The sequence below is a fragment of the Gobius niger genome, assembly GCF_951799975.1.
Source record: "Gobius niger genome assembly, chromosome: 4".
Taxonomy (NCBI): domain Eukaryota; kingdom Metazoa; phylum Chordata; class Actinopteri; order Gobiiformes; family Gobiidae; genus Gobius; species Gobius niger.
In genome coordinates, this window is record NC_136855.1 from 39364906 (window position 1) to 39391744 (window position 26839).

Here is a 26839-nt window from a genome sequence, read left to right on the forward strand (position 1 = left end):
TTTTCCTCACATTTTTGTCATATTTTCGTCAATTTTTTTGTCACATTTTTATAAAATTTTTGTCACATTTTTGTCACATTTTATCAAATTTTTGTCACATTTTCGTCAATTTTTTGTCATTTTTTGTCAAATTTTTGTCAAATTTTTGTCATATTTTTATCAAGTTTTTTGTCACATTTTTGTCAAATTTTTGTCATTTTTTATCAATTTTTTGTCAAATTTTTGATCAAATTTTTGTCAAATTTTTATCAAATTTTTGTCAAATTTTTGTCAAATTTTTGTCATTTTTTGTCACATTTTTGTCACATTATTGTCAATTTCTTGTGACATTTTTTGTGACTTTTTTGCCACTTTTTCATCAATTTTTCCTCACTTTTTTGTCACATTTCCATCATTGTTTTCGTCAGTTTTGTCGCTATTTTCACACCTTTTTTCCAGAAGCTTTTGGACTGGGGTAAAGCCAAACTGGAGAAAATGTGCTTGGTTCAGGTGGGAGTTAAGGGGTTAACGAAACAAAAAAAGAATTGAAAGAAATCCGGTTTAGAATGCACATCCAAAAAAAAAAAAAAAAACACATTTTGTTTTTCCCACTGACTCCTCCCTTCAGGGCCACCGTACTCGGATGAAGGCCTGCGACGCGAGGCGGCTACGCAAAGCAACGCACGTACAATGAGGGGAAGCTTCGACAAATGTAGTGCAGTTCTTCCTTTTTTTCCACATCAGCAAAAAAAAAAAAGCACACACGCAAAAAATAAATAAAAAAAATGGCTATTTGGAATGAAACACGTCATTGCATTAAAAAAAAAAACGATTCACATTGTAACAAATAAAAAAATAAACATCATTCACTGTGTTTCGGAGGCAAGGTGACTGTTCAAAATAAGGATTTCTTTTCCCCCCTCCCCGATACAAGGCAGTCCTCCGAAACGCAAAAACGACAATGGTACGGACATGCTAACGTCGCTAAAGAAGCAGAGACGCCCCCCTTTCCCCTTCCTTCCCCTTCCCTCCATTCGTCCAAGCTTTCTTTTGGCATCACAATATCTTCAACAATGGGAGAAAAAGAACGTCACAACTTGAGGCTTCTTGGTGCCAGAACTGCGGGATTCTGCTCCTGGAGTTTTGTCGAGGAAAAAGTCAGAAAAAAAGTTTCCGTTTTTGGGGTTAAGGCATTGAACAGTAGCAAGCTGTGAGTCGATCTCCCAACGCTTTTCTCGCTTTCGTCATCGTTTCATCATCGTTTCATCATCGTTCCCCCCCCCCCCAGTGTCGCAAAAAAAACATACCATCACGTGATTAATACAGCTACGATCATCGGGTCTCCTTCCGAAAAAGTCCACCTACCTTTCCGGTTCCTTCCATGCGGAGTATATAAATGCTCGTCCATACATTCACCGTGTATGTATTGAAATCGGATAAATAGCATAAATAGCGTGGAGAGTAGCCCCATGTCGATAGGTTGTTGCCTGTCACAAAGCTTTAAAAAGAAAAAGAAAGAAAGAAAAAGTAAAAAACGCTGGGAGTGCTTATAAGCCATGCCTTGTAGAGAACACAGTGCGAAAGATTTTGCTTTTTCGGAGTTCGACGACGGCGGCAACTCCCGAATGTGGCTCCGTTTTTGGTTTTTACATTCAGGAAACGCTCGTGGCTTTTGTGATTGAAGCAACACCCGGCAAAAAACAAAACAAAATGGCGGTTCATCCAAAAAAAAAGAAACGAAAAGTGTCCACAGGAACGAAAGACGACGGGATTGCGGTGTGTTTGCCCCGATAAAACGCTTCCCCCAAAATGAAATCTCGGTCGAGTGAAAACTGTAAAAGAACTTTAAAAAGAAGACGTGAGTGCTGCGTTTCTGGGGGCCCGTGTGAAGGGGCGCCGCAGTCTTCCTCGCAGCGGGGGCCGTGTGGGGGGGGGCGGGGCTCACCGAAAGCCTGCGTTTTGGAGAGCCGGACCATCATTTGTGTCGAGGCGAGTTCTTCTTCCGCTTTCGCTTGAAGAAACAGCAGCACCTGGACGAAGAGAGAGAGAAGGAGTGAAAATGTGGAGATGTGAGTCACGGCTTCGGTTTGGGGAACATCGATAAAAACACAAAAGGGGGAGTGAGTGGATCATCTGGGAGCGCAGTGTGAGACGACTCCTGGAAACTAACCTGAGACTCTTAAGGGCCTCTCTCACCGGCCGGAGACTAGAGGGACTGGTCACGGAGATGTTTCCGAGACGTCCCCCTGGAGACAATACCGGCCGATCTAACGTAGATAAAAGCAGATATCTCCGCGACCGAAAGGGAGGGTTTTATGCTTTGGAAAGAGGCTTTAAAATGAGTTTTCTCACAACTTCCTCGGGCTCAATTGAACTGAGAAACCTCGCAATGATTTGTTTATTGTTTATTTGAGCAACAGATGCATACAAGTATAGTATACGTGTAACATACAGAATTTTTCACAACATAAGAGGTTACTGCTGCTCAAAGGGAGTAGGAAGAAGTTAGTTATAACTTATAAGAAATTATGAAAACTCCACTTATGAAGCACTTATGAAAATTTGTTTGTTAAATACGACTTTCACTAAACCAGTGTTAATTTTGACAACACATTTTATTTTAGTTTTAGTCTTTTGACTAAAATGTAACTTAATCTTAGTCGAGATTTAGTCTAAAAAAAGTTTTAGTCGACTAAAATTGCAAGTAAATTTAGTCGACTAAATTTAAGACTAATTTATTGGACTTTGCATTTATAATATTCATTAAAATCATATTTAATGTTGTTCCTCTGCTTCATGGAGCTGCTCCACATGAACAAAGCTCAGAGCTGATCCTTTGGCAGAGAATTTACATGATCTGAGGCTCTTTCAGACGCTCAATACAAGTTTGGATGATTTTAGTCTCTCCTTTTCATTTTTATTTAGTCTTATTTTAGTCTCATGAGAAACTTTTAATTTAGTTTTAGTCCAACTTTAGTCGTCAAAAATATCACTTTGACTAAAATTAAGACTAAATATTTTAGTCGACAAAATTAACACTGACCAAACCTCAGTCAATATGGACTTTCTGCATTTCGAAGCACAGATCCAAAAGCATTCAATCGCTGAGTTAGTTTTAACCTCCACAATATATTTGTGATTGCTGCACAACATGCCACAGCTAGCAACAGCTTGCTAATGCTAACGGCAGCTAATCAAAGCTGGGACAGAAACTATGACTGAATCACCTAAAGTAATAAAATAAATCTGTGGCCAAGTAGCCTGGATATCACCAGACAAAATATCACAAGCTATATTTAGTCTGGGGACCAATTCATTTTCTCGTAGGAGAAGTGTGGGTTACGATCGTCCAGAGCCGTTTATTGGGCTGAATGTCTCTCCTATGAGTTTGCACGAGGCCACAGCCAATCGCATCATCGTACCCGATGACGTATGACGTACCCGCTGTAAACTTTTGAGCTAAACTATTTAGAACAAGATCTAAAGCTTGATCAAAACATGGAGTCGCTGCTGTCATGTTGGATCTGTGAATACTTTTATTTATTTATTTTTTATCCGTAAACAAACTACTAGCTTCCGTATACCGGATAGTGCGTCTTGCCGTCCCTCCTCGTTCTGTGATTTTGGCCATGGTCCCCAGGCTGCTGTGCAGTTCAAAATGACATTTGGCAAAAATAATCAGCCAAGCTCATCTGCATCGGCCAATAAAACTCCCCAACAATCAGCATCGACCTCAGAAAAACCCATGTCGGTCGACCTCTAACATGGAGACTTGGAAAAAGTCTCTGCAGGGTCTTCCAGAGGTCTACGTGGTCTCAAGCAAAGAGACTCCATTCGACTCTTTCAGATCTCCTCGGTCTCCAACAGGTCTCAGAGACATTGCAGGGACGTCACAGAAACGTCTCCCAGATTGAGGACAACAAATAGTATTCGCTTGACACCAGCCTGAGACCGCGTGGATCGCGTGTCGGAGACCGTGCAGAGAATCCACTGAAATCGAGACCACCTGGAGACTCGCCTTATTGCCTGGGGACGTATCAGAGGAGCGAGTCCCTCTAGTCTCCAACTAGTCTCTGGGCCGGTGAGATACGAGGCTTTTCTATCACAAATCCTGCACTTACAAAGTAGATTTATACATTGTGTACTGCAGCTCTCAAAGTAATTTTAACTCCTTATTTAGAACGTGGGTACTTTAGACTCTTGCCAAAAGGGAAAATTACATTACATGGAAAATAAATAGTATCAACATATAATCTGGGGGTCGTAACGGGAGGGCGAGGCCGCTGAAGTGGATCTGAATGCTACAACACAGCTGCAGAAGGAAAAGAATCACTCCTCTGAATACTAAGAGCTGTAACCCCCGCCCGGGCCCTCTCCCTCCGCCCTAGATGGGTCCGCTCCCTGTCCCGTGAGACGGAGGTGACGGACAGTGGGACTCACCACAGGTTGAGCATTTTCACGCAGCTACAGAGGCACAAGAGGAAGAGTGAAGAGAAAAGACAGATTATTATAGCGAGACCGACACGGGGGGGGGGGGGGGGGCGGAGACGACACATGCCACACAGCACACATGCACAGACGGCCAGAGGACAGGAGGTGGACGTGGACAGGAGATGGAGGGGGTTCTAGGGGAGCGCAGGGGGAACACGGGGCTGCTCAGCGTTACCACCACTAACCATCTGCAAGATAACTGCATTAAACATGGAGAAAAAGTACAGTTCTTAGCATTAAAGTCTCCTCTTGTGAGTTGAAGAGCAGTTTTAACAGCAGGGGCGGACAATCGTTTTCATTGAAAAAAGACCAAGGGCCGAACCCGCCGTCAGAGCCGTGGGAAGATGTTTTAGTTAGGGGGCGCTGAGGGACAAAATTTACCCCCAAAATATTTTTTCTATGCATAAATCCTATTTATTAACCTCTTAACTCCCACCTGAACCGAGAGCATTTTCTCCAGTTCAGCTTTACCCAAATCCTGTAGGCCAGTGCAACGCCTCATTCGAAAGACCTACAAAACTAAATTGATCTTTTGCCTCACGTCAGATTTTTCTTCATCACTTTTTTGTTGGGCAGTCGTCTCATTTTTGTCACATTTACGTGACTTTTTTGTCACTTTTTCATCAAATCATTCGCATTTTTTTTGTAATTTTTTTGTAATTTTTTTGTAATTTTTTTGTAATTTTTTTGTAATTTTTTGTCACTTTCTCGTCAAATTATTCGTATTTTTTTGTCAAACTCTTATCACTTTTTCGTCCATTTTTCCTCAATTTTTCGTAAAATTTTTCTCACTTTTTTGTAAATTTTTTGTCCATTTTTGTCATTTTTTGGTAAATTTTTGGAAATGTTTTCTCACTTTTTTCACATTTTCATCCTCGTTTTCGTCTCAGTTTTGTTGCTATTTTCACACCTTTTTTCCAGAAGCTTTTGGATTGGGGTAAAGCTGGAGAAAATGTGCTCGGTTCAGGTGGGAGTTAAGGGGATAATATTGCCTGCAGTTCACAAACTATCCACCAGGGGGTGCTGCAGCGCCCTCAGCACCCTGTGTTCCCACGGCCTTGCCCGCCGTAACATAATGTATGATCTAACTGGGTATTCTGCTTGGACATTTTGTTGTACTTGACAGTAGGGGAGATCGGGGAGGGTTGGGTCGCTCAGAGAGACCAGACTAAACTGAGAGGTCACAGATTGGGATGTTACGAAGAGTTCATGGATGACGCAGCCGCCTAAGATAGGGCTGGTGCTGGTTCTTCATTTGATCATCCGTTTGGATCCGGGAACTATTTAGGATCCGGCAAAGATTTGACCTTATATAATGGTGTGTTTAGCTGAAGAGTGCCAACAATCCAGACCGTTTTTCATGATATTTGCAGCACCACAGCGTATTCTATGTTATAGCTATGGAAACAGGCTGTGGCTCGTTTGAAAGGTGAGACTCTCAGCTCTCCGTGGGTGAAAACAGTTTAATTCTACGTGTCTCGGTTCCTGAGAAATCTAAGCTAAACAGGGGCTAATTTTGAACAAAATCACTGATTTTTTTTCTAGGAACAGAGATATTGTGTGTTTTATGAAACTCTATCCTTTCTGATTAACTCCTCTCTGGACAGTTATGTGAAGAGGCAAAAGCCTAAATATAATCGTTTCAAGTCAATTTTCAACATCCACATTGTTGACATGTTTTGAAAGACGCGTGTTCTCGATCTCTTTTTATGGCGTGTGCATTTAAACAGCCTGGTTCTGGATTGAAGACTTTTAAAGGAATAGGCCACCGTTTTTACATACTGAGATATGTTCTTACCTGAGCTTTGACGAGTTCTTTAGGACCTGTCTGATCTTCCCCCGTGCCTTCAGTCACGTAAACACAGCGCAGACGGCGTTAGCATTTAGCCTCTCCCTCTCTCCACTATAGCTCCAAAACAGGTCAAGATAGAAGCTACCAAGCTCTTCCACGTTTTCCCGATTTAAATATGGTTCCACTACAAAGTATAATGACACAAAATTAAACAATGTGGATTTTCTAAGCGGATAAAAGGGGGAACTATATTGTAAGGCGTAATAATACCAGGAGTAATTTGGCATCCGTGCAGTAAAGTGAAGATTACTGCGCAGATTTAAATAGGGAAAAATAGGGAAAACGTGGAAGAGCTTGGCAGCTTCTATCTTGACCTGTTTTGGAGCTATAGAGGAGAGAGGGAGAGGCTAAATGCTAACACCGTCTGCGCTGTGTTTACGTGACTGAAGGCACGGGGGAAGATCAGACAGGTACACATGAACTCGTCAAAGCTCAGGTAAGAACATATCTCAGTATGGAAAAACGGTGGCCTATTCCTTTAATGTAATAGTGGAGAAATGGGAGAAAGCTTGTTTTTTCTACTCTTTGTTTTCCCTCTGGCTGCTTCGAGCATGACCATATATGGGCGATACCAGATCACCGTCTGTATCTACGGCTGGTCAACATGACAAAAGTAAGTCGGGTGTAGCTTGGTGTTGGACGGACAAAGGGCAGAGCATTCTTCTTCTTCTACTTCTTCAGGTGATTGACTCACAGTGTTGCCTCTCTATGTGAGTCAACTCAAAAAAACATTATATCCACAGCAGCTCAGTGAAAGAATCATCATCTAGTTTGAAGCTCAGATTGAAGCTTGCACATAAAGTCAACAGTGGATGTTAGTACGACGGAGGCACAGAAGAAGCACACAATGGAGGAGCACGGAGGCAGGCAGCAGCAGATACCAAACACAATGGGACAGAAGCAGGATGACAGCATGAGTCCACCGCAAAACACACGCAGCCCCTTTTAAGTCACTTTTTTGTCAGGTAGGCAAAAAAAACGCTCCGAACTTCAAACAGGACGAAGATGTGAAACCGTGATGTCAATAAGGAGCCACATTCACACATGCGCCCCCAGCTTTAGCCTGTGTGGATGTGGCTTATGTGGGACTGTCGGAGCTTAACTTAGAAACACATGATGCAAAATGAACATAATCAACAATATTGGTCAGTAAAAAGTCTTTGAAATCCGCGCAGTAATCTTCACTTTACTGTGCGGATGCCAAATTACTCCCGGTATTATTACGCCTTACAATATAGTTCCCCCTTTTATCCGCTTAGAAAATCCACATTGTTTAATTGTGTGTAATTATACTTTGTAGTGGAACACTTCACGTAACCATATTTAAATAGGGAAAACGTGGAAGAGCTTGGTAGCTTCTATCTTGACCTGTTTTGGAGCTATAGAGGAGAGAGGGAGAGGCTAAATGCTAACGCCGTCTGCGCTGTGTTTACGCGATTAAAGGCACGTCAAAGCTAAGGTAAGAACATATCTCAGTATGTAAAAACGGTGGCCTATTCCTTTAAAGCCACAACAGAATTCAGATTCATGTAAATCAGGCATTACACCGAGAACTAGTTTTGACAAACAGTTTAGAAAATTGTCATTTTTTAAAAAGCCAAAGTTCCCATTATGGAACTGTGCACATAAATGTTACAGGAACTCAACACTAGAAATCCCTCAGTCCCACTTTAAATACAGGAACCGCCTATTCCTAGGGACAGAGTTGGGTGAACTGTGACCCCGTGGGCTGTATCCGGCCCCCCAAGGACTTTTATCTGGCCCTTGACTCTCTTTCCATAATTTACATATAACTTTTGGGGGAATTTTTCACGCTGAATTGTGCAGCAGTGAAGAGAACAGCGATCTTATGACTACAGCTGTAACTTTGGGAATTGATTAATCTACTGAAGTTAATGAAATGAAATGAAGTTAATAAGCGATTAAAAGTTGCTGTGAAAGTCGCTGTGAAATTGCATTTCTTTCCACATTTTTCTACCACATAAAGCTGAAGTGGCGCAGCTTGAGGACATGTTGGAGTAAACTTAAAGTGAACATTTGTAGGAGACTCACTACGAACTCTAACTTTACAAACAAAGCAGGTTTTCATCAAATATACATAATTGTCATGTCATTTTTTCTCTATTTGAGTCTGTGTTCACTAGAAAATGCTGTCGACTATTTCAATAAACGATTAGTTGTCGATTAATCGATTAGTTGTTTCAGCCCTACTTACGACATCTGCTGTTTTGTTACATTTATAATCACTTTAAGATAAGATAAGATGATACTTTACACCAGTTCTGTTATTTTGTCTTTCTTACAATATTTACTAGGGATGTACCGATCCGATATTCAGTATCGGTAGCCGATCAGGCTTTTTTAGAGTATCGGATTGGATCGGATTTGATGACTGGCCGGGTCCGATACAAGACTGCCGTGAATCTGTGGTCCTGGATCTGCAGCGGCTCCAGTCTGCAGGATCACCACTGAGCCGCTGCAGATCCAGGACCGCGGATTCACGGCAGTCTTGTATCGGACCCGGCCAGTCATCAAATCCGATCCAATCCGATACTCTAAAAAAGCCTGATCGGCTACCGATACTGAATATCGGATCGGTACATCCCTAGTAAATATTGTAAGAAAGACAAAATAACAGAACTGGTGTAAAGTATCATCTTATCTTATCTTAAAGTGATTATAAATGTAACAAAACAGCAGATGTCGTAAGTAGGGCTGAAACAACTAATCGATTAATCGACAACTAATCGTTTATTGAAATAGTCGACAGCATTTTCTAGTGAACACAGACTCAAATAGAGAAAAAATGACATGACAATTATGTATATTTGATGAAAACCTGCTTTGTTTGTAAAGTTAGAGTTCGTAGTGAGTCTCCTACAAATGTTCACTTTAAGTTTACTCCAACATGTCCTCAAGCTGCGCCACTTCAGCTTTATGTGGTAGAAAAATGTGGAAAGAAGCCCTCATGGCCTACAAGACACAATTCAAAACAGAATTCAGATGCTGCCAAAATAAAACCACAGAAACGGTATAATCAATCATCACAGACAGAGCCGTGGGAGGATGTTTTAGTTAGGGGGCGCTGAGGGACAAAATGTACCCCCAAAATACTTTTTCTGTGCATAAATCCTATTCATTAAACTCTTAACTCCCGCCTGAACCGAGAGCATTTTCTCCAGTTCAGCTTTACCCAAATCCTGTAGGCCAGTGTAACGCCTCATTTGAAAGACCTACAAAACTAAACTGATCTTTTGCCTCACATCAGATTTTTTCAGATCACTTTTTTTGTCGGGCAGTCGTCTCATTTTTGTCACTTTTTCATCAAATTATTCTCATTTTTTTTGTCAAATTCTTATCACTTTTTCATCCATTTTTTCCTCACTTTTTTGTCAAATTTTTGTCCATTTATGTCATTTTTTCTAAATTTTTGTCACTTTTCCGTCAAATTGTTCTAATTTTTTTGTTAAATTCTTTTTTCGTCAAATTATTTGCATTTTTTTGGTCAAATTCTGATCACTTTTTTGTCCATTTTTTCATAAATTTTTAGTCAAATTTTTAGTCAAATTTGTGTCAAATTTTTGTCAATTTTTGTCATTTTTGTCATTTTTTCTAAATTTTTTGTCAGTTTTTTCGTCAAATTATTCTCATTTTTTTTGTTAATTTCTTATCACTTTTTCGTCCATTTCTTCAAAAATTTTCGTCAAATTTTTCTCACTTTTTCCCATTTCCATCCTTGTTTTCCTCTCAGTTTTGTTGCTATTTTCACACCTTTTTTCCAGAAGCTTTTGGATTGGGGTAAAGCTGGAGAAAATGTGCTCGGTTCAGGTGGGAGTTAAGGGGGTAATATTGCCTGCAGTTCACAAACTATCCACTATCCAACAAAGAAAACTGGTAAAACTACTGTAATATCCATTGGCAATAATATATAAGGATGTATATTATATAAAAATATAACAATACAAAAAGACTGTATCAGATCGGTACATCCCTAATATCTACCATTACCATCAAGTGAGTTCCAGGTATAATACTGTGGCGTCTCCGCGGAAAAGTTAGCAAACAAACTTTTAGCATGTTGCCCAAATGCTGCCAGATTATACTTTTAATAAATCCAAACTGGAGCAAGAAACACATCGTGGAATGACCAGGCTTTGGATGCTATTAAGTAAGTGCCAAAAACATGCACTTTCAAAGGTACCTCAAGTTAAAAGGCTCCAAAAGTGTTTTAAATTGAGTTTTGAGGGACATGACGATGTGAACCCAACATTAAACCTCGTTCTTCTTCACAATTTTGAAAAGTTTCCGTTAAAAGGGCCTGCAGAGGAGCATGAAAACACTGAGAAACGTGATTGTAAAGCAGAGGAAGCGTACTTGGCCTCGTCCACCACTTCCACCTCCGTCTGCGCCGTGATTGGAGCGTTCGAGTGGGCGGGGTCGTCCGCGTTCAGCTCCCCATTGGTCGAACTCACCACCTGCAGTAAAGACACGCTTTAGCGGCCGGGGGATAATGAGCCACGTACACGATGATTTCACCTGGTTCAATCACATTATATCCACAACAGGACAAAACATGTGACAAGGACTGATAATAATCGAGCTCCTGCGAAGAGAAGACATTTAAATATACAAAAACAAACAAACAGGAGAGATTCTTTGCCTTCATGGGTTTATCAAGAACTCTTTCAGTACCACTGTGACCAGGTTAGACGAGAAAAACAAATAAATGACCTGCGGAACTAATACGAGATTAACTAATACAGTGTTCCAGCCTGAGTGATTTGGCCGAGGATATTAAGCAGAGGTCGACTGATGTATCGGCCCGATATTTGGGTATTTACAATATCGGCTATCGGCCAATCTAATGCCGATAAAAGGTTGATATCTCCGGAGCTCAGTCAGAGCTTTAAACTGAGGCCCTCCCACAACCCGCTCGGCCTCAGAGCTGAGAAACATTGAGATTAGGGAAGCACCGATACGAGTACAAGGCATTTCCTTCAACGGACTTTTTAAAGTGAATAGACGATTTATAGACTGACTTTTTCACAGATTACATCAGAACTGAACAGATGCCATTTTATTTATTTATTTTTCATTCAATATTATTCATTATTTTTATGTCTCTGTCCGTCATAGACAGAAAAGCTCATGTCCTAAAGCTCCTCAGTGCTTGTGCTTTATTCATTTATGTATTTTTATTTAACAATAGTATTGAGATGTTACTTATTACTGCAGGTAAATGGTCTCTTTTCTCCTTTACTTCAGCTCCGTGTGGATTTTCTCGTGTGTTTGTAGTAACTTATCCAGTAGCTTCAGCATTTTGATTGTTTTGCTGCAGCTCAATATAAACATCTCTTTATTTTGGATTTTCTGAGGACTTTTTAGTCGCTGGGTTAGTTTTTCAGACGAATAAACCCCTGTGCATAAAACGGCGGAAGAATCGGCAGAACTGTTAGCTGCGAGTTAGCGGCTAGTTAGCAACATTTGACTGTACAATAAGACTGTAAAGTAACATGTGCAATAATCTCTGTATCAGCTGCACTTTATTCCCTGTACCAGCATCACTTATTGGCATCCTGCACTAGGACTGTAACTTTACACCCCGATATTTTACTTATATGACCTGCTCTAGGTTTTATCCTATTTTTATTGTTGTTGCTCACCTATTGTTGTATTTCTGCTTTGCTTGTTGTACATGGGATACCTCGTTTTTATTCTATTTAACTGGTTGCACATTTTCCTGTCTGTTTTTGCACAACTCTGAGTGATCTTCTTGAACGCCGACTGCAACAAGTGAATTTCTCCATTGTGAGATCAATAAAGGATTATCTTATCTTATTAGCCTGTATGTTGTAAACACTGCAGACGCTGCTGCACTAACAACATTAGCTCTGGTTAAATCCAGCTCAGACTCTGGTTTAGAGAGCGCAGTCTGTAATAAAGTCAGCTCTATGTGGATTATTGTATTTACACTAAACTATTCTCCAGTTTGTTGTTATTTTCTCTCCTCAGTGGAGCTGCTCCTGTAGGAGCGCCGGACACACGGCAGGGGGTGTCGGCTTCTGGTATCGGGACCCGAGTACGAGTACAAGCATGTGATATCGGCCCGATATCAGACACTGGTATCGGTAACGGTGCATCCCTCATTTCAGAATTTTAGTCGAGATTTAGTCAAAGAAATCTTTTAAATTTTAGTCAAGTTTTAGTCGACTAAATTTAAGACTAATTTAGTCGACTTTGCATTGATAATATTCATTATAATCATATTTAATCTTGTTCCTCTGCTTCATGGAGCTGCTCCACATGAACAAAGCTCAGAGCTGATCCTTTGGCAGAGAATTTACATGATCTGAGGCTCTTTCAGACGCTCAATACAAGTTTGGATGATTTTAGTCTCTCCTTTTCATTTTTATTTAGTCTTATTTTAGTTTAGACTAAAATATCTGGACATTTTAGTCATAGTTTTAGTCTCATGAAAAACTTTTAATTTAGTTTTAGTCCAATTTTAGTCGTCAAAAATATCACTTTGACTAAAATTAAGACTAAATATTTTAGTCGACGAAATTAACACTGATTGCGATGAAAACCAGTCACAAGTTTGTACACCGTGGATCCTATTTGATATATTTTATGTTGGGGACTTTTAAGAGATGCAGACTTACCGTTTTTTGTTTTGGAATCTGCTGATTTTTGTCTTTCACACAAGCTCCCTGTTAAATGTACCTCACACCACTAATAAAGCGCCCCCTGCTGTTCAACACTGACACATTTTACAGTTTTAGAAGCTTCATACACAGGATTGTAGACCAGACATTTGGAAAAATCGTCCCAAAATATCGGTGTATCAGCATCGGCCTTAGGAAAACCCGCATCAGTCGACCTCTCATGTTCAGTGTAGAAAACTGCAGTGATGTTTACCGTTAAGTAATAGATACAGCTGATAATTGATCTGATCTCATTTGCAAGAAAAGATAAGACTTTATTGATCTCACACTGGAGGAAAGACCATTTGCTTTTTCACTCACAGAAGCCATTTTTAAATCTATTCATAACGGTTAATATTGGGCATCAGAAGTACAAAAGCTGGCCCTCTGCTTCCAGCCCTTCGTAGCACAAACACAGTTCCACCCATGTAAGCAAAGCGTTCTCAAACCAACAGAATCCGCTCATGATCTGAGTGCAGAGCCAAGCGTTTGGACAGGTCACTGTGCCATGCGAAAGGCGTCGCCATCAGAAACACACGGCGCCACCTGGCGACCATCTGGAGCGGCGCCACCAGACGACATGCACATGAAGAGCAGAAAAAAACAAAAAACATTTCCCAGCCAGGGGTCAGGAGGACGGGGCAGGGGGCAGATCTGAGCCTGAGGGCGATGCTTTTACTCCTCCTACAAACCAGAGGTGAACCTTTAGAGCCGAGTAATTATTTAACTACTGTAATGAGGTACATGTGGAGGATCTGTACTTCCCCCCCAGTGTTCACTTTGACAACATATTTTAATTTAGTTTTAGTCTTATGACGAAAATGTAATTCGATTTTAGTCTAGTTTTAGTCAAAAAAATATCTTATTATCATTATCATTATTTATTGAAACAGGGACGATGTACAGAACCATTAGTCTTTACAAGAGGAGACGGTTTGTACCAGATTTAGCTCAGCAGATATTTTCCATCCGCAGTCCCTGGACAGGTGTGAACATAAAGCATTACAATTATAATCTACAATAAAATCACTGTATAAAATATATGCTTTTCCTAAAAGTGTACACACACAAAAAAAAACTAGACAATCTCTATAGTTTACATTCATTAATGCTGACACGACCGATGATCTAAAATGTACTTTTTCAAATTTCGAGTAAAACTATTAAGATCCACAGACAGTTTCAGACGGTCTGGAAGTTTAATGGAGCGACACGAGGAGGCTCATTGTGCAAAGGCCGACCATGGAATGACACAGTTTTTATTTGGATCGAGTGGCGCTTGTATTTTGCTCAGAACAAAGTCTGACAAAGTTCTTCAGTGGTGGTGGAGCTGCGTTATTGCTGATTTTGAATATAGTTCTTAGATTATTGTATAAAATGACTCAGGATATTGCAATGATGATGATGAAGTGGTGCCTTTAAAGCCTGATTATACACGGGTCTTAGTGGTTTGAGTGTGGTCTCCAATTTTAGACTAGTTTTAGTCGACTAAAAGTAAATTTAGTCGACTAAATTTAAGATGAATTTAGTCGACTTTGCATTGATAATATTCATTCTAATCATATTTAATGTTGTTCCTCTGCTTCATGGAGCTGCTCCACATGAACAAAGCTCAGAGCTGATCCTTTGGCAGAGAATTTACATGATCTGAGGCTCTTTCAGACGCTCAATAGAAGTTTGGATGATTTTAGTCTCTCCTTTTCATTTTTATTTAGTCTTATTTTAGTCGACTAAAATATCTGGATATTCTAGTCATAGTTTTAGTCCCATGAGAAACTTTTTTCTTTTCCATAACCCTCAGGATCATTTCAGAAATTCAAAATGACTGTTTTACTGCGTCCCACCTCAGTGATGGTTCACGGCGAGAGGCTCCGCTTATGCAGCTCGACCAGGACGTCATCACAGTGTGAAAACCGGGAACCGAGAAGATCTTTTTCCTCACGTCATCAGATTTTTTTTCCATGATTTTTTTGTTGGGTATTCAACTCATTTTTGTAACTTTTTGGTCATTTTTTAGTCAAATTTTTTTGTCAATTTTTTTTCACATTTCTGTCATTTTTTGTCACATTATCTCACATTTTTGTTGCCATTTTTTGTTCATTTTTTGTCACATTTCTGTAATTTTTTTGTTGGGTATTCAACTCATTTTTGTAACTTTTTTGTAATTTTTTTTGTCATTTTTTGTCAAATTTCTGTCAAATTTTTGTTACATTTCTGTCATTTTTTCGTCATTTTTTTATAATTTTTTTCCACATTTTGTCATATTTTTGTCATTTTTTTTCCATTTTTTAAATATTTTTTTGTCAAATTTTAATCACATTTTTGTCACATTTTTGTCATTTTTTCATCAATGTTTTCTCACTTTTTTGTCACATTTCCATCATTGTTTTCGTCTCAGTTTTGTTGCTATTTTCCAGAAGCTTTTGGATTGGGGTAAAGCCAAACTGGAGAAAATGGTTCAGGTGGGAGTTAAGTGGTTAAAGACATGTGATCAGCCGCAAAAAAACCAGATCATTTCAGTTTATTTGCCACTTCAATAAAAGCTTTACTCAGAACATTGTTTGTCTCGCTCTCTTTTCTTCTTGTTGCATAAGTTCTACTTTGAACCTTGATGAGATCCAGATTTTTCTTTTTGCCATTTTTCAACTGGTCTTAAACCTTTGATCAGGACTGTATGCATTATTTGTACACACTTGCTGTATATAAACTTGATTCAGGGTTTATACAGGCAGAAGCAAAATGTTTTAAACGTAAATTAAACTTAAATTGTTGGGTAATGTCATAATTTTCCAATAAACTTCATATTGACTGGCAATTTTAATCCAATTTAATGACTTTTAATGCCCCACGGAAACCCTTTCTGAACAAAAAACTACAATTAAAAATAGATAAAACCATTAAAAACGGTCTGGTTTGAACAACACTATGATTTAAACTCCTTGGTAACAGATGATACTTGTTTGTTTGCCATGGAAGCGGACACAGATCTGCCCCCGTGGCCCCGGGCGGGACAGAAGAGGGACAGAGGGGAGGGCAGGGGGGTGTATACCTGCACTGAGCCCCCGTGTCGGTCCGCCGCCAGGTGGGAGCTGAGGTACGAGGAGTTGGCCTGTCGGGACGGCTGCACCTCCCACGCCCCTCTCCGGTCTGAGGAGGCGGTCTGCTCGCGGTCCGGGACGGTGGGGAGTGGAGGAGCGGAGGAGGAGGTGAGGATGGGGGGGGGAGGAGCAGGGGGAGGTGAAATATCGGTTAGGAAAAAAGATGGAGACTCGGGTGCGCAGTGTCATGTACCATGCAAAGCGGCATGAGAAAATAAAGATACAAAAATAAGTAAATCAAGTTGAGGAGTTTGATTTGTAAACAAGCGCGAAGCCCCAAACATGTCATTTACACTCGGTTTGTAATTAGATTAGAGACAAAGACCTTTAACCTCTTACCACCCGCCTAAACCGAACGCCTTCTGTCCTCTTCTGCTATAGGCCTGTGTAGCACCTCATTTGAAAGCTAAGACCCACAAAACTCATCTTTTTCCTCGCGTTGTTGCTGTGTTGTGTCACCTTTTTCATGTTTTATTTTGTGTGTGGTTTTTGGGGGAGTTTTTGTACTTTTATTGTTGAGTTTTTGTCACATTTTTGTCACATTTTTGTTGAATTTTTGGTTGCGTTTAAATCCTTGGTTTCTTCTTATTTTTTGTGGCTGTTTTGGTGCTTTTTTCCCAAGAAGCTTTTTGATTAGGGTAAAGCCAAACTGGAGAAAATGGGATCCGTTCTGTCAAAATGGAGATAAACGTCGGCCACATGAAGATACGGGACGTATTTCTTTGGATTTAATAAGAAAAGGAGACGGACCATGAGCCACGAGGCGGAGGAGAAAGTGGAGAGAAGCTAACGGAGAAAAGTTGTCTCCAAACTTAGTAAGTGCTGTTTGCGGTTGAAATGTACTTGGAAAATGTAGCTGGAAAAGCTGGAAAATTATACCTTAAAAGGTAGTTCTGGCGAAAATTTGAAAACTACAGCAAAATTGGGCATAAAGGTTGTGTAGTGTGTGCTGACCTTTTGTGACTATGCGGCTTGAACAGGCTCCAACATTCTGAATGAGCACTTTTACTGGCAGTATTATTTGTAACTTAGTAATTACACTGTCCAATAAGTAAGGATTAAACAACTCGGAGCCGCATTAGACGTTATAATGCACGACGTGGAGTCAAGAAGTGCATTATAACGTCTAATGCGGCTCCTCGTTGTCCTTGTCATTTATAATAAATGTTTTTTTCATTGACTAAACTCACTAAATCTGCCAGACTACGGGACTATTTTGTGTGGGTTATTAGCCGGTCACTGAAGGCTGGTCTCAGAGCGAGTCATTCTCCGCAGCTATTACGAGGATCTCAGTCAGGCTCAACGACACAACATCAGCACAGAATCACAACACAACAGGACTAACCCGGAAACACTTTTCCCTGGAAGTAAACACCGATATGCGGCACTCGTGGGCAGGAGTTATTTCACTTTTACGCTGTTTAACCTGAAGCTAGCTAGCTAGCTCAACCAGCTCAACTGTTTATGGAAAACAGCTGCGGTGGAGTCGCTCACACCTGGGCCCCCCCAACTGAAACTTTTATGTTTGACTTTACTAATCCAGACAAATATGCTTCAATGCAGGATCATTTTATGTACGCCTGAAAATGATGAATAGCCTTAACCGTTTTCAATAGAAATGTAAAGCTCATATGTTATTAACAGTAGCTAACCTAGCTGCTCACTCTCCTCTACAAACATTTAGCAAACGTTTTGTTTTGGCCAAAAACGTTGAAATTAACACAAAATCCATCTCATACGTTCCTGTCAGTCACTAATTACGCCTTTATCTGATTCAGCTGTGTCATGCGTTGCTATGGCGACGCCACAGCGGAGTGATATCCCAGTGATTTAACTACCGGACTACGTGTGCGGTTATACCAAAATAATGCACCAGCCAATCAGAATCCAGTATTCACCCAGACCATGGAATAATGACTAACTATAACTAACTCCTTTTTAAAGTAATCTTCCAAACACAGACTGGTTTCCTGGGTTTAGCGCCCGGTCTCGGAGCTTATGTACCTGGTTCCGGACGGGCTGGTGCTGCGAGGGCCTCTCTCTGTGGGCGTGACTCTCCCGCGTGATGGCCGACGCCCCGGAGTCGATGTGGACCGACCCGACCGGAGTGGGCTGCGGCGCCATCACAAAACATCAGTTACTCAAACCTAAGGAGAGCAGGGGGGGGGTGGGGGGGGGGGGCGATGCTGGTACTCACGATCTGCCGGCCGACCCAGTCATACGTGTAGTCGAACGTGTATCCTTTCCTCTCGAACAGCTCGGTGAACAGCGTCCGCAGGTACTCGTAGTCGGGTTTCTCGAAGAAGTCCAGCCTCCGGACGTACCGCAGATACGTGGCCATCTCCTCTGGCGGGACAGGAGGGGACACGGTTTGTACCACAGTCTGATCACGTATGTACAGGGGCGGACTGGCCATATGTCCATTCTGGAAGAGCACAGAAGGGCCACTGGCTCTAAGCCCACCGGTCTGACCCCTCACTTCAACTCATTTTTGTCAAATTTTTGTCCATTTTTTTAATAAAATTTTTGTCAAATTTTTATCAAATTTTTTGTCACATTTTTATATATTTTTTGTCACTTCTTTGTCATTTTTTTTGTTACTTTTTTGTCTTTTTTTTGTCATTTTTTTGTCTTTTTTTGGTCATTTTTTTGTCAAATTTTTATCAAATTTTTCTCACTTTTTCGTCACATTTTTATATATTTTTTGTCACTTCTTTGTCATTTTTTTTGTAACTTTTTTGTCACATTTGTCATTTTTTGGTCTTTTTTTTTGGACATTTTTTCGTCTAATTTTTGTCCTTTTTTCGTCACATTTTTATATGTTTTTTGTCACATTTTTGTCATTTTTTTGTCATTTTTTCGGCACTTTTTTGTCAAACTTTTCTCACTTTTTTGTCACATTTCCATCATTGTTTTCGTCTCAGTTTTGTTGTTATTTTCACACCTTTTTTCCAGAAGCTTTTCGACTGGGGTAAAGCCAAACTGGAGAAAATGTGCTCGGTTCAGGTGGGAGTTAAGGGGTTAAAAGAAAAATGAGTAGAAGAAAAATGTGCTGGAAAAGCAACAAAAAAGTGACAAAAAAGTGACAAAAACACAACAAAATGTGACGAAAACGTGACGACAAAGCAATGAAAAAAGCAATGAAAAAACAACAATAACATGAAAAAAAAACCCGAAAAACAAGAGACGAAAACGAAAAAGTGTCAAAAAAGTGACGAAAAAAGTAATGAAAAAGCAACAAAAACATGACAAAAATGCAGCGACAACGTGACATAAAGTGACCATCACTTTTCTAGATTCTAGCTTTCAAATGAGGCGTTACAGTGTTGCTCTCCAGTCAAGAAGCCTTTAGATTTAGGCAAAGCCGAACTGGAGAAAATGCTCTCGGTTTAGGCGGGGGGTCAGAGGTTCACATATGTATTTGTGGAAGTGTCACATTTACGCTAATTCGGGCCAGGCTGACCAGAGCCCAGGGCAGTTTTTCAGTCCCGCCCCTGCGTATGTATGAGCACGTAGGGAAATACCTGGGAAGTTTTCACAAAGTACTTCGATGGGAGTGTTTCGTTTCGTGTCCCCGATCTTCTGGTATCGTTCCTTCAGCGTGTCGGCCTGAGGATCAGAGGAAACCGTTTATACCGATACGACACGTGTTTGTTTGAAATGTGAATCATCAACATTCATCCCACTAATGAAGCCTCTGTGTGTGTGTGTGTGTGTGTGTGTGTGTGTGTGTGTGTTTGTGCGTGTGTGTGTGTGTGTGTGTGTGTGTGTGTGTGTGTGTGTAGGACGCTAATGGAAAACGATTCATTTGGCCTTTTTTAGACTTTTTAAAACTAAGGAAAGAGAGTAAACAAAAGAAAAGAGGGAGTGGGAACACTGCAAAAAGTAATGAACTAGATCAGTATAAACATCTCAATTTGAGCACAACAATCCAAATTTCATCTGTATTGACTAGTTAAGAAGTTGTTGGGCATTTGTCCTAGATTATTTCACTTGTTCTGAGATGTTTCTGACTCGTTTCGATACATTTCGTCCTTATTTCAGGTCATTTTCTTTGCCAATGGGGTAAGAAAATTGGTCTTATCTCATTGGCAATTTTACTTTCTTATTTCAAGCGAGATTTACCCTAGAACTGGTCTGAAATGTCCTCAAACAAGATACATTTCCTCAGTTAATATCAATACAGACCACTTTTCTACAATTACACATAAAAAAGGGAAATAACGCGCTTGTCGTGCAGTGTACAGGAGGCTGTGAGTTGATAAAAAATCGTCTCTAAAATCGCACAGTGAAAGCCCATCTTAAGACACAGTTACAGCCTGAGCAAAACACTGTTACTCTGAGGCTCTACAAAAACAGTGGTTAATCCAAATGGTGAACTGAACTCGTGACTGGAGGTCCAGGCGCTCATACATTTCTCTGTGATGAAACGTGTGGCTCTTTGACAGGGCCTGACTGATGACAAACCTTGAGTCCCTGCCAGGGCAGACTCCCTCGCAGGAAGTACATGAACATGTGTCCTAACGCCTCCAGGTCGTCGCGCCGGCTTTGCTCTACAACAACAGAACAAACGTGTAGTACAAATACACTGAACGCACAGTGTCTAATACGAGTAACTAGAAGGTTTGGGACGTTTTCAAGCATTTAAAATGACTCTAAAGGGATGTTTCAGGATTTTTGACATAGGGCCTCATTTCGTAGTTATCCAGAGTGTTGCTGATTTCTGGAGATATTTCTCTTTGTAATTCATGCAGTTCTTATGTTTGAAGAGTTTCGTGGCGCTAGGCTAGTGCAAGGCTAGTGCATTTCTATGGTATCAGCTAGCCTGCATTAAAAACAGTCCCGCTCCACAGAGCACCTGAGGCAAATCACTTATAACACCAGACTAACCATATAAATCAGGGGGTGCCCAAAGTGGGGCCCATTAAGTTGGCCCGCCAGAGAGTGACCTACTTTTGCGCCGCATTTGGTTAATACTAACTCTCTCCCATTCATTCTAAGTGGCAAATATGGATGCAGTACACTTTTTGGCCACCAGCGACAAATTGGGGGCGCTGTTTCCCTCCTTTCACAGAGTTAAGGAAACACCGTTGTGGTGTCTTGGTATTTATCAATCACAGAGCGTCGTAGCATCAACTTTCCCATTTTTCCATATTTTATTGCAAAGGTCGTTGACATATATGACTTATAAAAGAATTTATGCTGAACTGACACTTTTAAATTGGTCTAATATGGCATTTTCTTTGACTTAAAGAAAAGAATGAGGTAAAGTCACTGTAGGTAGTGCAGGTAGGTGTTGTTGTTTACACTATATGGCTACAATAATTGATTTTGTTCTACTAAAACCAGGCTTTTGTAGCATGTCATGTATAATGCACGGTGCCGTTATATATGTATGTTATGTATATGTATAGAAAATGAAGTAACTATTATTATTTGTAGTTATATGTGCTTCACGCTTCACATCGGAGTTTTAATTTTGAGAACATATTTTAATTTAGTTTTAGTCTTTTGACGAAAATGTAATTTGATTTTAGTCTAGTTTTAGTCGACTAAAATTAAGACGAATTTATTGGACTTTGCATTGATAATATTCATTATAATCATATTTAATGTTGTTCCTCTGCTTCATGGAGCTGCTCCACATGAACAAAGCTCAGAGCTGATCCTTTAACAGAGAATTTACATGATCTGAGGCTCTTTCAGACGGTCAATAGAAGTTTGGATGATTTTAGTCTCTCCTTTTCATTTTTATTTAGTCTTATTTTAGTCGACGAAAATATCTGGACATTTTAGTCATAGTTTTAGTCTCATGAGAAACTTTTGATTTAGTTTTAGTCCAATTTTAGTCGTCAAAAATATCACTTTGACTAAAATTAAGACTAAATATTTTAGTCGACGAAATTAACAGTGTTTGGCCCGCTACCCATAGACACTTTTTAATTTTGGCCCTCAGAGACAAAAAGTTTGGGCACCCCTGATATAAATGTCTGTGTTGATAGAATCATGTTTGGAATATAACTGACCTGCATCACATGAATGAGCGCATTTTGAGGGACTATTTTCTAGCAGATCACTCCGCCGCCGCGTAGCTTATACAACCACGAAGCTGATGCTGCTCAAATATAAGTTATTTTAAATGCAAAATGGTTAAATGACTCTATGGACACAGACATTTATATGGTTAGTCTGGTGTTATAAGTGATTTGCCTCAGGTGCTCTGTGGAGCGGGTCACACCGTTTTTAATGCAGGCTAGCTGATACCATAGAAATGCACTAGCCATGCACTAGCCTAGTGCCACGAAACTCTTCAAATATAAGAACTGCTTGAATTACAAAAAAAATATCTCCAGAAATCAGCAACACTCTGGATAACTAGGAAATGAGGCCCTATGTCAAAAATCCTGAAACATCCCTTTAACCTCTTTAGCATCAGAAGGAACTTGACAACATCTTAAGTGACATAGAAACAAACGAGTGCGACCGTCCTGAAGCCGCAGAAGAACAAACCCACCTTTGCCCAGGTGCGTGTTGATGGACATGTACCGCGCCGTGCCCGTCAGACTCTTATGCTCCCGATATGGAATGTGTTTTTTGGTCTCTGGGTCGATGTATTCTTTGGCCAGGCCAAAGTCGATGATGTGGATGATGTGTTCCTTTTTGTTCCCTTGCCGTCCGATCAGAAAGTTCTCCGGTTTGACGTCTCGGTAGATGAGGTTTTTAGAGTGCACGTACTCCATTCGAGAAATCTGCAAAGACAAAACGCCACCTTTGGTTACGACATACACGTGATCTCACACACCTGCAGCAATAAGGGAAAAGGCTTTTGATTTACCAACATGCTAAGTAGTATGTTGTTTTCTTTGACTTCCATTTATAGTGGACACATTTTTATTCTTTTGGCTTATAAATCTGCTCTTGGCCACGTCAGTATTGATACTTTATCAATCAAAATATGAGGGAAAATGAACTTGAGGAGGTTAGCAGTGCTCATTTATAGGAGTACTGTACTGTTAAACAAGGTGAGTTTATTTGTAGAGCACAATTCATACCACACTGCAAAAAGTGAACATCAAGCATTGGCTTAAATGACTTGAATTGAGGAAATGTATCTTGTTTTGAGCGGTTTTCACTCATTTAGACACTTTTCCTGATCGGACCAAGTTTACTTTGCTTGTTTGAGGACATTTCAGACCAGTTCTAAGGTAAATCTCGCTTGAAATAAGAAAGTACAATTGACAATGAGATCAGACCAATTTTCTTTCCCCATTGGCAAAGAAAATGACCTGAAATAAGGACGAAATGTATCGAAACGAGTCAGAAACATCTCAGAACAAGTGAAATAATCTAGGACAAATGCCCAAGAACTTCTTACCTAGTCAAAACAACTAAAATTTGGATTATTGTGCTCAAATTGAGATGTTTATACTGATCTGGTTAATTACTTTTTGCAGTGCAGTGTTAATTTCGTCGACTAAAATATTTAGTCTTAATTTTAGTCAAAGTGATATTTTTGATGACTAAAATTGGACTAAAACTAAATTAAAAGTTTTTCATGAGACTAAAACTATGACTAAAATGTCCAGATATTTTAATCTAAACTAAAATAAGACTAAATTAAAATGAAAAGGAGAGACTAAAATCATCCAAACTTCTATTGAGCGTCTGAAAGAGCCTCAGATCATGTAAACTCTCTGCCAAAGCTTGATCAGCTCTGAGCTTTGTTCATGTGAAGCAGCTCCATGAAGCAGAGGAACAAGATTAAATATGATTATAATGAATATTATCAATGCAAAGTCGACTAAATTCGTCTTAAATTTAGTCGACTAGATTTACTTGCAATTTTACTCGACTAAATCTCAACTAAAATTACATTACATTTTAGTCAAAAGACTAAAACTAAAATAATATATGTTGTCAAAATTAACACTGATTCATACACAAGGCAATTCAAAGTGCTTCACAGTTGCATAAAATGACAAGAAAGCAAATAGAATCAATAAAAACATCAACATAAAATTAATCAATCACAGTAAAAGGTAAGAGTGCAGATAAAATACTTTGTTATATTCACAGACAAAAAGAACTGTTTTCAGCCTGGATTTGATCATCGTCAGAGTTGAGGCCTGTCTCACATCCTCCTGAAGACTGTTCCAGATTTTAGCTTTAGCCTCAGCGTGTTTAGTCCTGACTCTGGAACCACCAGGAGGCCCCTCCCTGAAGTTCTCAGGGCCTGAGATGGTTCATGCGGCTCTAACATGTCAGAGATGGACTTTGGAGCTAAACCATGAAAAGACTTGTAACAAGCAGAGCTGTTTTAAAGTCTATTCTCTGAGTGACAGGAAGCCAGTGCAGAGACCAGAGCACTGGACTAATATGGTCGTATTTCCTGGTTCTTGATGTTCTGCAGCCACTACAGTCGTCTAACCTGCTGGAGACAAATGCATGGATAAGTCTCTCTAAGTCTGGTTTTGACACTGTTCCTCTGATCTTCATGTTTTTCCGATGGTAAAAAGCTGCTGATGTTATTGCTTTGATGTGGCTGTTAAAGTTCGGGTCTGAGTCCTTGATCACTCCTCGATTTCTAACCTGTTTTATTGGTTTTAGAGAGAGAGACTCAAGGTGACTGAGAACACTTTGTCTTTGTGTCTGTGAAAATGATCTCAGTTTTGTCTGAACTGAGCTGGAGAAAGTTGTTTTGCCTCCACAAACTGATCTGCACCAGTGTGGCATCCGAAAAAAAGTTTAGGTTCAACTGATATCGAACATAGAGGGTCCCAAATAAAAATCATATATATTTAGATTCGAGTTTTGATGCTGTTGTTCCAGGGACGGCATTAAACTAAATGACTTTCCCAGGTTTTTTTAATTTTTATTTATTTTTCCCCCATTTTTTCCCTCTCATTTTTTATTGCAAATATTTTCCCTATTTCCAGATATATTTTTTCAAAATTTTCCCCAATTCTTTTTTTTTTACTTCAAAAATTCTTTACACAATCTTTCCTTATTTTTGCCACAATTTCTCCCAATTTTCTCCCCAAAATTATACCCCATTTTCACACATTTCTTGACATTGGAAATGATATTGTAAATTTGCAAATCTTCCACACGTTATTGTTTTGTTGTCTTTGTTCTCGATGCCAAATATTATAGAACAGGTATTAAAAAAAAAAAAAAACGGGACCCAACTCATTTAGCATCTATTTTCTTGGCTGGGGTTCACTCCGCTGGCAGCAGAAACTGAGATTCCTTTTACACTGATTTTAATTTCTTGTATTGGTCTGAAAAAGCACGATCTGCTCATAATAAAGATCAGAATAGACTTGTCACTGAGTTTGTGTTTCCTCAAACCTCACGCGCTGCTCGTGATTGACAGTCGTCGCCATGGAGACGCACACAGGAGGAAAAGGGGGAAACTGAGGAGTCTGGGAAGAAGAAACTGTTTTTAAGTGAAATAAAACTACTTCCTTTGTTGCCCCAAAAACACGCTTTTGTGAAGTAAAGGGTCTTCAGGAGGTCTCGAGGACGTCCACTGGTTTGGACTGAGAAGCTGCTGGATTATCTGTGCGGTGAACGTGAGGCGGACATGGAGAGGTCGTCCATTTTGTGAAAATTAATAGAATAAATTTGATTTATTGCCCATATCTTTTCTGTTGCCAGCAATACAAAACATGCTCCTAATGATTGTTGCCGTGTGTAAATCCAAGAGTAGATTTGGATGAGAACGCTGCAAAAAGTAATCTTGAAATAAGTTCTTCTGTTCTTGATTAGAGAATCATTTTAAGAGATCTGTCCACGGGGCAAGATATTATTTACTCAAATTAAGTTAAAAGAACCCCCTCCTGGAGCCGCCACCTTAACGTGGTGGAGGGGAGTGAGCGCCTGAATGATCCTGGAGCTCCGTTGTCGGGGGCTTCGTGCCTCTGGTAGGGTCTCCCAGGGCAAACAGGTCCTGTAGGTGACGGGTCAGACAAAGAGCGGTTCAGAAGCCCCTTATGAGAGACCAACAGGCCCGGTTAGAACCATGAGGTCGTCCTTCTGTGGACCCACCACCTGCAGGAGGAGCCATAGCCTTAGTGATCCGGCAACGGACAAGCGGAGGAAGATGGATGGATGGAAGATGAAAGAAATCACCACACTCAAAACTAGTTGAAAAATTGCAATTTTCTTGAAATAAAAAAAGTTGTTTTATGTTCATTTAACCTATTAACCCCCGCCTGAAAGGGACTGTACGGAGTTTAAAAATATTAAAACTAAGTATTTTCCTACTACATGTTCCAGCCATGTCCTAATGTGTGGAATGAGCGCAGACCTGTTCACCACAACGGCCTCTAAAATCCTGCACTGTCGCTCAGAAAGGTGTTCATTCGGGTCCAAAGTGCCGTCATGCACGAGCTTAAAGGGATGTTTCAGGATGTTTGACATAGGGCCTCATTTCCTGGTTATCCAGAGTGTTGCTGATTTCTGGAGATTTTTTTTTTGTAATTCATGCAGTTCTTATGTTTGAAGAGTTTCGTGGTGCTAGGCTAATGCAAGGCTAGTGCATTTCTATGGTATCAGCTAGCCTGCATTAAAAACAGTGTGACCCGCTCCACAGAGCACCTGAGGCAAATCACTTATAACACCAGACTAACCATATAAATGTCTGTGTCCATAGAGTAATTTTAACCATTTTGCATTTAAAATAACTTATATTTGAGCAGCATCAGCTTCGT

General features: G+C 40.1%; 1 protein-coding gene across 4 annotated transcripts in view; it reads right to left on the reverse strand.

Moving 5' to 3' along the window:
* Positions 1 to 1894: 1894 nt before the first annotated feature.
* Positions 1895 to 26839, reverse strand: part of csnk1g1 (casein kinase 1, gamma 1) — a 59296-nt gene continuing 34351 nt past the window's right edge. Inside the window, exons 7-15 of one of the 4 annotated variants that reach the window (XM_079554726.1) lie at positions 22639 to 22873; positions 20592 to 20677; positions 19649 to 19733; positions 18322 to 18470; positions 18129 to 18236; positions 16076 to 16186; positions 10697 to 10797; positions 4420 to 4443; positions 1911 to 2009 (exon numbers count right to left, since the gene is read on the reverse strand). In XM_079554726.1, the coding sequence (XP_079410852.1) occupies positions 1955 to 2009; positions 4420 to 4443; positions 10697 to 10797; positions 16076 to 16186; positions 18129 to 18236; positions 18322 to 18470; positions 19649 to 19733; positions 20592 to 20677; positions 22639 to 22873 (954 nt within the window). In that variant the 3' untranslated portion in view covers positions 1911 to 1954. Of the gene's footprint in view, positions 2010 to 4419; positions 4444 to 10696; positions 10798 to 16075; positions 16187 to 18128; positions 18237 to 18321; positions 18471 to 19648; positions 19734 to 20591; positions 20678 to 22638; positions 22874 to 26839 lie in introns of all 4 variants that reach the window. The other 3 variants (XM_079554727.1, XM_079554728.1, XM_079554729.1) reach the window with 3 other exon arrangements.